Source organism: Chelmon rostratus, chromosome 4, assembly GCF_017976325.1.
Source record: "Chelmon rostratus isolate fCheRos1 chromosome 4, fCheRos1.pri, whole genome shotgun sequence".
NCBI classification, from domain to species: Eukaryota; Metazoa; Chordata; class Actinopteri; order Chaetodontiformes; family Chaetodontidae; genus Chelmon; species Chelmon rostratus.
The window spans coordinates 5825229-5839618 of NC_055661.1; the positions used below are offsets into that span (position 1 = coordinate 5825229).

The window sequence follows — 14390 nt, forward strand, 5'->3', positions numbered from 1 at the left end:
ATCTAGGACACTGATGTTCAGCTATGAAATGTCTTTTTGGAATGTGTAGATACACATTTCATGTCTCAGTGAGTAATTAACTTTATATACATCTCACTGAAGCAGTTGTTACTGATTGTTGAAGAGAGAAAAAGAGACCATAAAAGAGACAGACTGTGAAATCTGCGAGGCATGTAACATATAAACACAAGGTACAGCTGAGGAAGTCTTCAGTTCTGCAGCTGTTTCAGCATATATCAAAGAATTGGACAAAAAAGTTCTTGCAAGGGGAACATAAATGTCTGAACCAAATTTCATGGCAATCCATCCCATAGTTGTACAGACATTTCACTCACAACCAAAAATGTGTTCCTCATGGTGGCACAAGAGGAAAACATCAGGGGACAGCAGGTCTGGTATAAGACTGCCATTTCAGGCGCCGTTCTCCTCCCCTTCCTCCATCTACCGCTGCCATCAAAGACCCGCCACTACGTCAACAACAACAACAACCTCCCAGTGGTACGAACTGAAACAGCAGCAGCCTTTACCTTTTCTTTTGCTGGGTTTTTATCTCTTTTAATGAAAGTGTCTCACCTCGCCACGTGCAAACCAGAGCGAGTTAGCGCTGTTTTGCTGCTGCATCCTGTGCGTAATGCCACCCAAGACCATTGTGATTGGTTGAAACAACAACAACAAGCAAGCAACGAGTTTTTGTGTTTGTGGTGCCACCACAGTGAAAGTCAAGAGATCCCAGAAGTCAGTGGGATTCATCCTCTGTGGAACATGAACATCCGTACAAAGTGTTGTGGCAGTCCATCCAATAGATAGTCTGGAGCAAAGTTCTGGGCCGAACACAAAGCGTCCACAGCACGCAATAAATAAAAGATTAAAGAAACAAGTGAGTGTTAATGGACTTCTCTGAGACGTTGCTGAAGCTGCTCCAAAGTCAAGGAGCACCACATTTCAGCGGGCCAGTTAAAGCCACTCTTCTGGATGTGCGGCTGTATTTAAGGATACGGCTGCTTTGGCTGCTGAAGAGCAGGCTGGAAGCTACCAGGTCCGCTCTGCGATCTGATTCCCTCCACGCTGAAAATACAAAGTGCTCTGTGCTCTCTGAAAGCTGCCCAGAGGTGTGTGAGTGCGTTCACCGACTCTGCTGCTTTCTTCTTTTGTTTTTTTACTTTTTTTGTGAGGCACTTGATTATTTTTACTCCGTTCCTGAGGGAACTCAGTCTAATGGAAATGAAAAAAAAAGTAATGCAATGCTAATGCAGGCATAAAATCTAACCTTATTTTTAAACAAGTAACAAAAAAACACAACAATAACAACAAAAAAGTCACTTTCCCGCAGTAAGAACTTGACTCTGAGTAAGATTTGGATTTGCATTGGAAACAAATGAAACGATTCCACCTTCCTGGCAGGTTTCTGCTTCTTTGCCCTGAAGAAAAATACATTTTAAAGACTCAACAGTGCATTTATTGGCTTGTTAAAAGAGCCGTTTTTTGCAGAAAAGCCCCCTGTGGCCTGTTTCACTGCATACACAGACTGACGTTGCCTCAATTAACAGCCTGTCTGTCTGATTGGCTGTCCGCCTGTCTGTCTGTGCGTCCCACCACTCCCATCCTGTTTAGACGGCGTTCTTTTCACAGCCCCCCTCCACACAGGGGGCCTCGTCTTGGCTTTGAGCGGCTGCAACAGCCCCCCAGATGACAGGACGGATGGATGATGGAAAGACAGGGTGGGCGGTAAATCAGGTGCACACAGCGAACCCTTTTTTCCTGCAGACGGGCGTTCTGTCTTTTGGTCAGTCATGAGTGAAGAGAAAAGAAAAGTCAAAGTCAGGCAGGAGCAGACATCTGGGCTGTGAGAGACAGCAGCAATTACCGTCTGAGATGTCATCAGCCCAGAGAGAGGCAGACACACAGGACGAGAGGAGCAGGAGGAAGGAGAAGAAGAAAGGAAAGGAGGGAAAACCCAAAGGGACTCGTGACACTTCCTGTGGATCTGAGCCAGGAGGAAACAAAGGCAGCAACACAAAAATAAAGCAAAAACTTTTTTTCTCTCCCTGGAACTCTGTCTTTCTCCTTCTTCCATTTCATATCTCGCCTTGGATTAATAACTGTAAAGAAACAGGCTCATCGCTGGCGTCGATGTCATGCCTGTGGTAGTTTGAATTCGGCAGCTTTCCCTCACTTCAGAGGGATGGACGCCTTCAGAACATGTACTGTGGGCCTCAGAGAGGCTTCAGTCTGCTGAATCTGAAGCGTCAACAGAGGAGTCACCAAACTGTCACTGCACAACTTTCCCCAGCTGAACTAAAAAAGACAAAAGTCTCCGAAAATGTGGACGTATTTTCTCCCGACACCATGTTCCAAATGTGATTGTTTGAATGGACTTTAGATTGAATGTCATTTAATGCAGATAATCCTACAGTTTGTTGAAATAGATTGTGTTATCTCGCTTATCAAAGGGGGACAATGTTGGAATTATTCATATCGTAGTCGGCCTTAAACGTTTGTATTAACACATATTATTTAGGTCAATTTCTGACAACGCAGCATGAAGCAAGCACTGTTCCCAGGGTTGACGTCACTCTAATATTCCTTATGCACTGATTTAGAACTGCTCTTCTGTTTTCAACCAATCAAAATCAAGTGTTTTCTGTTGATATGTGTTAGATTTTTGAAGAGGGCTGACAGGTAGTGATTAACAGCTTGTTCAGTGCAGTTTGGCTGCTTTGTTGTTCATCTCCCTGATTTCGTTAATGGCTGAAACAAAGTGAAGTGATTTCCAGGAGGCGGGAGAAGCTTGGCGACCTCTGATTTACAGCTCGATGTGGCTTTTACTCTGGCACCGTTCCACTGAGTTACAACACAATTCAATCAACAAGTAGCCTCCTTCTGCAAAGAGGACGAAGCCCCTTCAGGTTAGACATGCTGGAAGAAATATTTCAACAGCGGATCCATCAAGCGTCCCAAACTCACATTTATATATCATGCACACAATCTTATCAAGAAAAATCGTTTTTTCTATAGAAATACTTTGCTTTGCAGGAACACGATCATCACAGCTGTCTTTCTCTCATTGTAGATTGTGGTGATGTGATTTATAGGCAGGCCCCCGCAGCTCTTCAGCCTTTTATCATTCTGCTCTTAGGTTTAGTACCGCTGATGTTTATAGCACTCATCATTGCCTCTTAAATGAAAAAGTTGGGTGGTCTTCTTGGACTGTGAGACATGATAGATATGTATCGGTTTGTCTTTAAGTCCTTTATTGGAACGTTTCTCTCCTCCATCACATCTGTGCTGGTTTGGTCCTCAGGACCATCAGACTCAGTCTAATGAGCGGCTCTCACTGCAAGTCCCTCCAGTTTGCTCTGACCTTAGAAGACCTGCTTTTAGTTACTATGCCCCAACTTCCTGGAACTCTTTACAAAGCATCCTACAAATGAATGTGCCGGTACTCCATGATCATGGACCGTTTAGCCTTTGATTGTTTTTCTATATTGTGTCTTTTATGAACAGAATTTATGTATTTGTTTTAATTAATTGTTTTATATTTATATTTCAATATTTTGTATCTTATGAGTCAGTTTCCAGTTGAACTGAAGGTGTGAACTGGTTGGTGGAGCCCTTGTAGTGAAGTGCATTGTGCTGCGGCTGTTGGCTGGCAGCAGCAGCAGCCTTCATGATTAGATTGTGGTATTTCTGCGTGGACGAAGGCGTTTCGAGGCTCTGTGGCGCCAGATTGGCTGAGCAGAGCCCTCTCAGGTTGTCTCTCTCACATGCCCACACAAACACAAGGTCATAATCTTTCCCCACGCTGATCAATAAACCTGATAAGAAGTCCGTCCTGCCAGCTGGCAGTGACTAATGCTCCCCGGCAGACTCCTGAGGGGCCACACAGCTGCCTGTGCATGAGAGAGAGAGAGAGAGGCTGACAAAACATGGTGCGCTATGACGACCACGCGTTCATGCAGAGAGCGATCTTTGACTTAGAAACAGCAAACAGGCATAATTCATCAACTTTGCATCTTTGATGCAACTGACAATGAGAAGCTTTTATCTGTTTCCATCAATTAATTACATCTCTCCTCTGTCTTTGTTGTTGTTGTTGTTTTCAGCCGGTGGTGTTATTCTGTTCCTTTGTGTGTGTGTGTGTGTTCTTTCCTTTGACCTCGCATATGAAAAATAAAGTTTCTTGAACCCTGTGGTCATGTTTGTGTTTTCCAAAGTTATAGCTGTCACTATAACTGGCACTACTGCTAACGTTAGCCTGCTGATAAATGACTTATAATGAGAAGTAGTATAAACATACTTGACCCGACACTGCTCTGGATCAACATGCTCTTTTAACACACAAACTAGGAAGACTCCAACCTACCTTCTGCACAAATCCCCACAAACCTCAAATGATGAAATACTGCACTGGAAACACTGGCTCAAACAGACCAACTGTTGTAGATTGCTGCACATTACGGAGCTAATTGAATTAGCCAACCGACAGAACTACTGCTAATGCTAACTGGCTAATATTTGACAGGTTCAGACTGAAGAGTAAAAGAAGGATCTGATCAATCTGACAGCTGATCAAAATGTTACTTAATAATCATGTAGACGAAAGTACATTGACAGAAATGATGCTAAAGAGATGCTAATAATGGTCGTTTGCTTAATTGGGTAGTTCCTTCTCTGGCTACATAAATAAAATAAATAATAATAATAATAGAAGTTTTTGCCTTCTGCACTTTTTACACAACAAACTGTGTTGGACTGAACTCTTTGCTGTTGTCTCCTAATAACAGTCCTTAAGTTTTAATGAAGCAAACAAAATGAGTAAATCAGTGGTTTGGTTGGAGGTCAGGGAAGACTTCCTAGAGGAAGTCCAGAGGAGAACAGGAAGGAAGCCATCGGCCTGCACTGAGGAAGGTCTGTGCACAGGGAGGTCACAGGAAGTTCCTTCGTTTGGCTTTTACCTGCCTCTTCCTCCACTTCATCATCTGCATTTCCAGTCATTCACATGCACAGCTCACGTGCACGTGTGGATGGCTTTTGAGAATCAAAGTGTTTGTAATCATTCCACTGCCGTTCCCATCCTTTCATCAGCTTGCCGTTCACTCTTCAACCGGCGGATCGCAGTGATCCAGCTCGGTGAGCAGACTTTATTAATCCTTCGCTGGGTCTGTGGGGCAAGAAGCACGTGGAGATGCAGCCGGAATAATAGAATGTATTAAATATACATTGCATAGATATTACAGCCTCAGGAACCTCACACTCAGCATGGGGCCTATCTTTTACAATCACAAAGAACATCTCATGATTCACTTTCACTCCGCTCTGGAAACCACTCGTAGCTCATTTATGGTGGCTTCGCCCCTTCTGAAAGCAGGCCGGCCGATTGCTGCGGCAATTCTCCTTCCAGGTGCCTCTGCTGGGCACAAATAACACTGTGACATAACTACCAGCACTGAGGAGCACAAGAATGTGCAGGGCCAGTCCCAGCGCTTGTGGGACTTTGAAGAGAAACGCCTTTGTTTGGAGGGAAAACGCCATCACATTGATGTCTGTTGGACCTCTGACTGCACTCAGAGTGCTGTAGCGCACACGTTGAGGCAGCAGCAGCCAGCTAAAGGTGTTTCAAACCAAACAAGGGCTAGTTCTTTGCTGAGATAGCGTGTGAAAGTGCAGCATGTGGTTCTACAAAGCAGCTGACTGACCATGTAATCAGTGTATCAGCTGGCAGTCTGGTCCTCTCTGATGTGCTGTTGAATTTATTCCTGAGTTCTGTTATGATCAGGAGCAGAATTACATGATGTCAGATATGCAGCGATGCACAACATTTACTTTTCTACTGTTCTTCTGTGAAGGAAAACTGTCACAGACATGACTTTTGCCTCCCGTCAGTGCTGGAATCACAATGGACCCAGGCTGTGGAGCCATATTTGGGTTCGTATTTGGGGTGAACATAAAAATAGATTTCATATTAGCTGGAAGAGTCCTGTCACACTCTCCATTGGATATAATGGTTTTGTTCTGTGCAATGATGGTGTGGAAGCAGGATTATTGGACTGGGAGCAGTTACTCTTTAAAAGTGATGAACTGAGTAAAACTTCATACAGGAACAGAATACACTGATGAAAAGTGCAAACTTGAGAAGTGCAGAAACATGAAAAATCAGGATATTAAAACCATAAGATACACCTGATAACTTTACAGCACTCAGATGGATATTTCTGTAATTTCTATTCTCACTGAGTGATTCCAGCGTTTGAGTGTTCAAATCCCAGAACAATTCCATCAAATCCCTCTTCAAGTTCACTTTCACTCAGAAATAAAACTGAAAAAGCTAAAGATGCTCTGACTGCGTTCTCACAGGCATTTTCTATTCCTGGAAAACAAAGAGATTTTAAAATGTTTCGGGGGACGCGGTGGCTGAGGGGCCGCTTATCTGGTTTGAAGATGAACTTCACAGGTTTCACACGTGAAGTTCAGTCGAGGGTTTTATGATTAGCGGCACGCAGCCTGTGGAGAGAGCTGATAACTGCTTCTTTTTGACAGGCACTCACTTCACCTTTAAAGATGCTACTGAGTTACATTATGGGAAATGAAGGAACCAGTGTTTCTGGTGCTTTTGGAGCTCGAGCCACACTAGGCATTAAAAGTTAGGACATCCTGCCTTCTGCCGCTTTGATTTAAACCTTTTTTATAATCTGATTCTTGAAAGCCTCTCAAGGTTTCACTACTAACCTGCTCGAGCATCCCTTTAAGCTTCTGGGCCACTTACACCTTAATTCACTTGTGAAAGTGTTGCCAAAGAATTAACAGCTCGTCTGTGGTTTTGTTGGGTTTTGGGTGACTGAGCTGTGTTGACGTCTTTCCACAAATCAGCCAAGGAACTCATATTTGGCCATGCAATAAAGAAATGTTGTTAGGCTCTATGTACTTCATCCAGCCTGCTAACTGTCCCAACACTTGATGATTCATTATGCATGGAGGCCTAGATTCCTTTGTAGAGCATGAATAAATGCATCATGCTTGAATTATTAAACAGTGACATGACCTGTGTGTCTGAGCTGATTGGTTGTTTACACCACTGATGTGGAAGTTTGGCAAATAAGCCGCTTCATCCAGCAGTCGTCTGCATTCTTGGATTCGTCCTCCATCATATTCCTGACGGGCTTTGACTCATCTCGACACAGCAGCAGACACGAGGCCAGCGACACACGCCAAGAGGAAGACCATGATTTCCATGATTTAGGACAAACAAAGATGAATTAAACATCAGAGCAGCCCCGTCTCCTGAATTCCCGCCACCGCCGTCCCTAAAAACAGACGATCTATCGAACAGAGGGAGGACACACAAGGCACGTCTACACTGGAGACCGACACAGATTCAGAAGGAAAAAACTGCCAAAACTGACTGGGACATCAGCTCCGTCAAAACAGGAAGTTTGCTGGCAGGGCTGAGTGGGAGGCTGGCTGCCATCGACGCAGGAATGAGCCGAAGGAAAGACATAAAAGACAGGATGTGCCCAGAATAAATGAAGAGCGGCGTTTTCCACAGAGACAAAAAAGTCACACAACACAAAGCGAGAAGGTCAGGATTAGCTCTATTTCCAGATTTTTTAAAAAGATTACAGTCATTACAGGAGCTTTTGCATCCCCACTTTAAAAAAAGATCCATTAGGAAAATAAAAAAGAAGGCAAAATCATTCATTTTGATTTTTGTAGCACACTTTCATTACATACAGAAAGAGTTCATTTAATTTGCAGCAGTTTTCAGATGTCATAGATAAAAGTCCCAGGTCCGCCTTAACGGTCCATTTGTGCCTTGTTTTCAGAAATAAGCAGCACTTAGCTTCCTTCATTCATCATCGTTGCTGACCGTCGACCGGCTTTACAAAGACAAACACAAGATTCAACATAAGAAGGAAAAGAAAGCAAGATCACTTCTTGTTCGACCAAAGTCTGAGGCAGTTAAATAACGCAGGCTGCCGTAACTAGATTCTACGACTGAATATCAAAATAAATCACCTTCCTTCATTTGTTAGAGCAAGACCCAATTTGCATATTCACAGATATTGTAAGCGACAGAATATTTTCATAAAACGTCCACCACTGTTCCTTCATCAGAAAATACAATAAAAATCTACTTGAGTGGTTTTAATGGGTGCATAATGGGTAACAGGACCGAGCTGCTCTGAATGTCTTTAAATGCATTTAGCTTCTTTTCTTACACTCGTGATTTTGTTAAAAGAGATGAAACATTCAGACAGTCTGACGCCCTCTGAGCAACCAATCACCTTCCAGCTTTCACCTCCTGTCCAAACACAGGCTGTCAGTCCGACGTTCGCTGTGTCCAAACCTCTCCCGCTGTATCTCTGTGCTGAGTGACAGACCGGCGTATCACACGAAGCCTACAGCGAACCTCTGTGTCGCTTTAAATATCCTGGACCTCAGATTCAGAGGGCAGACACATCACAGTTTTAACGCCTTGACAACATATTTCTGTGTGAGCTGTTCTAGAGAGACACAAAATGTTCTGCCAAAGTAAAAAACTTTTTCTTTAACTTTGAGTGTTGCACATTTAGAAAATACAAAAATAATTTGAAACAAGGTTTTTGGGGGGTTTATGATATTTAAGTTCAATTAGTAATGACACGTAAACACAGAAATGAAGCCAAGCCATGTCAAAATCATTTCATGCCTGTTTTAAATTTGGCTGACTGAACGTTTTGGTCACATTTTCCTTGTTCGGCCAGTGTTGGTGCCTGTGGCTGCTTTAGCATATTTATATTCACTCTTCTTTCCCACACTTGTTGCCTAATCTTAAAGGGTCAGTACACCCAAATGTCAAAGCACTTTCCCGTTCACGTGTAATCTAGCGATGAAAGTAGTTTTGTTGTTGTTGTTGTTCAAATGACATCTGTAGAACTCATGTGCCCTGACCGCACACAGGTTTTATTAAGGCTTTAAAAACAAAACAATAAAAAGCGTCCACAGAGAGTTCTGTGGATCGGCAGATGAAACTAATGGGCTAGATTTTTTTTTTCTAATTTGCTTTGGCTTGTGGGCGACGGCAGCTATTCAGTTACAGCTTTAAAATAAATGGGGATCTTTCAGGACACTTGTAAAATGTCAGAGACAGACGGAGAGAGACAAAGCTGCCTTTCAGAGTCCAGCTCCACATTCCTCTCATTCTGCCGGGCACGACCTGACCACAACTACAGCTCCGGCTCTGTGTCCGCCTCGCTCTCTTCTGGGAATTCTTCGCTATTTTTCGAAGCTTCAGGAAATCCCAGCGAGGGCACGGCGGCCACTTGCAGAGGGCCCGGCAGGACCTCACAGAAGCGAGGGTCAGATCTGGGATCTGTGTGCTGTGATTTTCAGGTGTCCAGAGTGAATCTTAATCCAGCTGCACAGATCTACGTACAGGCGCTCAGAAAGCAGGGATCTTACATACAGATTGGCTCTTTGACTGTGCTGAAACATCCACTGCAGCTTGATCCACCCCCATCAGCTCACCTTTAACAGCTGACCCTGAGCCAGCCTCGCTCAGGTCAGTCAGATTTAATACAAGGACGTCAGTAGCTATTACTGTAAGTGTTTTTACTGCTTTGACTTTGGTCTTCACTTTTTCATTAGTAGACAAAGAGAAAGTAAAAGAGAAACACTATCTTCTGTATGAATGATTGCTTCTCCTTTCACTAAGACAGCTCACTAAAATCTAAAATTCACTGGAGATAAACTTTAAGAGCGATTACACAATATGACAAAAACAACCTGCCCGACTGAGCCGCTACGTGTGTCTTTGGTCTGTCACTTAATGATCCGCTTGAATAAAACACACCTCTTTCATCTCTTTCTGTTGACAGCTCATTATCTCCTCTCTGTTTTCACCAGCCCGCCCTCCACACGCTGCTCGTCCGCCCATCCGTCTCCCCGTCCATCCATCCACCCATCCGCGGCGGCTCTGTCAGGTTCTCATGGGGTAATATATTTTCAATTCAGCCAGTTCACAAGACAATTTCTGTCAGCAGCCAGGCAGCCTGGAGACCACTCTTATACTCGACCAGAGACTCGCCCAGAGAAATAACCTGAATCTGGACCCATAAATTGCTCGGTTTCTGTTCTGCTGGTATTGGTTCATTAAAGGTGAGGCAATTTTTACTGGTACACAGGGCCAATAAAGATAAATCAAATCACAGTACCAGGGGTTAAAGGTTGAGCTTCATCATTTGTGATTATCACCAGCACTGTTTCAGAAACAGTATAAGGTACTGGCTGGTTTTCATGTCCCGCCACTGTTTCCCTCTGAGCTGGGTTTCCTGGTGGAGACTGCTCAGAACAGGCTTCCAGCAAAAAAAAGCAAAGAGGAAAATGGTTTGCAAATGTGACATAGCTGCTGTTTCTGCTGGAGTCCAAAAAGACCTAAAAGAATCACTATAATTGGTTTATGTCTGAATTGCTCACTGATTTGGCTCCGTTTATTCATATAAAACCTTTTTCAACCCACATTTCTTTCATTTTTAATCAGAATCAAAAGAAAAGCTACCTATTGATTAAGATTCTGATCAATATCCTTACTTGCTGAGAGCTTTAAAAGGTCACTTTCAGGGCCGCCATCTGGCTAGTGTAGGATAGGACAGCTTCTAAAACTCCTGCTGGACCAAAAATGGGTCAGAAATAATTCCCTATGGATGAAGCTCAGGGTCAGAAGGCTTCCAGTCCTGGTCAAAGTCTGCCAGAAATTGCTGCTCCGCATTTTGTATCAGCTGAACTGAAAGTGAACTCTCCCCCAAACCTCTCCGTCTCTAACACGTCCACATTCATTCAGCCTCGTTTCTCTCCGTTCCTTTGTCTCCTCCTGAGTCTGCATTCAGACCTCAACCAGGCAGGAAACACAATTACACTGACGAGGATCCTGCTAATGCTAACACATTCTAGTTCTACAGGCTGTAAATGATATTTCTATATAACTCATATAAGTTGTAGTTTGTGATTGGTTTCATTGTAGCAGCTTTTGCATAATATGGACTTACAGTCTGAGCATCATGAAACAAAAGTCCCTTTAAAAGGTTTCAAAAATGTCAGAGAAGCCCTCTTGTAATTCAAAGCTTGATAATATATGAAGTTAACACTGATAAGTTAGAAAAGAAGGCATCATTTTAAAAAGATCTGAAGTAATGATCTTTTACTTTTCAGGAAACAGTTATCAGTATGTCGTTGTTTTTATGATTCATGAACAGGATTTGACATTTTCAGCCCATTTAAAGGGATGTTTCATCACATTAATTACATTCATTGTGACATTATCTGGTACTATTGCATATTATTCCAAATGTCTTAAGAGCTAAAGCGTGGTCAGCACACTGTGTTAAAATTCCAGTCCTTACTAGTTGTGTGTGGTGTGGTTGAAATGTTTGAAACTCTGACTCTCTCTGCACCAGAACGACTTCCTCACCTCCACCTCGTTTTACTTCTTCATCATCTTCGTGCTCATATCATCAGGGAGAAGCTGGCAGTGTCTGATGGCATTAGGTCAGCCATGTTGAGTGTATCACCATGAACTTTAAACTCATCTAAAAAGTGGATAAAAAGCATCAGATCCAGCCCTGGAGGCACCTTTTCCCTTTTCCTCAAGCAAACCCTGCAGCAGGGTGAGTCCTCTATTTCAAAGTGGCAGTGAATATTTGATCGGTGGAATTTATTGCAGCCTGAATGAACTCCTGAGCCTCTGGAGTCAAAACTAAGAGGAAGATTTTTTGAGACGTACTGAACCGGCATCTGGCCCGGCTCTGCTCGTTACTCGAACGACAGCAGGTCTGGGTGGGGCTCCGAGTCTTCGGGACTCACTCCGGTGCCTTTACTGCAGGGGGCGCCATTCCCCAGCAGGACCTCCTCGCCGAGGCTGATGCGGCAGGGGGCTTTCCCCGAGCAGGGGGTGGAGGCCAGCCGGGAGTCTGGCCCTGACGCCTTCTGCCAGACGTCGCAGGGCTTCGCTCTGGGCTCCAGCTGGGGCGGATCTTTGTTGATGAGGTCTGGTACAGAGAGCTGAAGCTGGGGCTGATGCTCCTCCTCGCATCCTTCGGTGCTCCCGTTTACCTCACCATCTTCTTCTCCATCAGCTTTGCCGTTGCTTCCTGTCGTCTCCCCATCAGCGGCGACGTTGTTCTCTGCTGGGCCCAGCGGCGGCGTGATCTCCTCTGACCCCTCTTCCTGCTTCTTGCCCCGCTGCTCCTCGCTGTTCCTCAGCTCCTCCTTGGCGATGAGGGGAGTCTTGTCAGGAGAAGAGAGGAAGGAGGACGAGTCAGCGGGGTCCGGAGAGGACACCACAGGGTCAGACGAGATCATCATGTCCTGGGTGGTCTTCAGCGCCCGAGGGAGCCGCTTCTTCCCGGATGGGGGTGGCGGGTCGAGCCGAGGGAAGGAGTCGAAGGAGGCGATGTGACTGGAAGAGAGGAGGGAAGGGAAGGTGGAGAGTGACGGAGAAAAGGAGGGGAGAGCGAGAGACATTGCAGGTTAAACGATACTGATACACGTGCTGCCTTCAAATGCTGCAAAGTTGAACTTTCAATTTCCAGTAAACTATTCACTTCATGTCAAAGTGTTTCAAGGTGACGCTGTTCTGTTTTCAAAAATATGTCATCGTTTGTTTTCTACATTTGAGTGTCGCACTAAGAACAAGAAGACTGAGGATAGAAGTAATTAAGAAAAAAAATCCCTTAATTTTTTAAAAGAATGTCAGCAAAGTCACAAACTTGTGAATAAAGAACTTTCAGAAAATATTCACTTACAAGTCGAGCAATATTTCCAGCAACACAGGCCTGCAATGCAACATCACTGAACTGTTGTGACTGTGCTGTTCACACTGTGTTCACACTGTGTTCACGCTGGCCAGTGAAAACAATTGTTGGACATTTGGGGAAATGCACTTATTCACTTTGTTGCACAGCGTGAAATGAGGAGATACTGACTTTGGACTTGTACTGAATGGTGTGTTTGACGTGCGCAGGTAAATCTAGATGACATGCACTAGGTAGAAGTAAATCATGAGTAAATTTAACAGGATGTGTTCTGAATGGGAAGAGTAACTGCAGTGAGATCAATGTCCAAAGATGAGTCTTATGACTGAGTCCATCAAGTTTTGGAAAGCTAGAATTATTCTTCCCTAAAGATACACCTAAACAAGTACACGAACACATATACAGCACGTGCATACAAGTATGACCACAAACCTTTGGTGCTGATGCAGCCACTATTAACCTTGTAAAATTTAAGTTGAAAGCTGATTGGTTGAATCAAAGCATACATTAGAAACTGTTGGTGCACTGAGTGTTGATGAATTGCGTAATCGTTGAATCAGCCTGACTTGTAGCCATTTCTAATAACACATACTGTAGGTGAAACAGCATCAAATCTGGCAGGCTGTCTGACCGTTAGGGCTTGTTACTGTAAGTGATGGAGCATGTGTGTGTGGAGGAGGGTTGAGAGTACAGCAACTCTAATGGCTCCTCATTGTGCACTAAAAGTGTACATAGTAATTTCTCAAGCTGTTCCCCATGATGACAAAAAATTACCATGGTAACTACATCCCATGGCAATAAGAAAGAACTCTTAACCGCTGCAGGGGCAGCTGATGGGGCAATCAAAGACAAGTCAAAGAGTAGAGACAACGTCTTATCAAGGGACAGCGGAGGAAGGTAATTAAGTACTTTTACCCAAGATAGATAATGTCATTAACAAGCTGAAGAAATAAAATGAGAAGTTCCTCACTTCCAGAGCCACAGTTAAAGAAAACGACTAAAAACTAGATTTCTCGCTGGTTTGTCGGTTTAGTTGTAGTTTACATCCATGTCTGTCCACACTCATACATGTAGTGAAGACAGAATTATATAAACAGTATTATATATAAGTCTGTTTTATGGTGAAATGGAAGTTCTCACTGTATTGACATGTATGATTCCAGTGAATCATTTCCAGAGAGGAACATGTTGTCTTCACTCAGAGACTGCAACAACAATCTCCTGAAGCTCAGTATCAGCAGAACCAATGAGCTTCACACACATCGAGAACCCGGCAGCACAGAAGATCTCTACAATCAGCAAAGTTTCAAGGTGGACGCCCGAGATGAGTGTCATCTGACCAAACCAATCTGCCGTCTGTTCCTGAGGTATGGTGCTGGATAATGGGCAGAAAAGTGTTTCTACAGAACATTATGATGTCACAGTGACGCTGACCTTTGACCTTTTGGATACTCATCACTTCATCAGTTTATCCGATGAGACATTAGAGTGAAATTATGTCATAATTTACGTATAAATTCTTGAGTTATTGCCAAAAACTCTTTTGTTGTTTGTGTTCTGTGATGTCATAACGACCTTTGACCATTGAACATCAAATTGTAATCA

General features: G+C 43.7%; 1 protein-coding gene across 1 annotated transcript in view; it reads right to left on the reverse strand.

Annotated features, from left to right (window-relative positions):
• Positions 1-7572: 7572 nt before the first annotated feature.
• LOC121605365 (carboxyl-terminal PDZ ligand of neuronal nitric oxide synthase protein-like) overlaps positions 7573-14390 on the reverse strand; it is a 177660-nt gene continuing 170842 nt past the window's right edge. Inside the window, exon 13 of the mRNA XM_041935249.1 lies at positions 7573-12430. Within this exon, the coding sequence (XP_041791183.1) occupies positions 11785-12430 (646 nt within the window). The 3' untranslated portion in view covers positions 7573-11784. The remainder of the gene's footprint in view (positions 12431-14390) is intronic.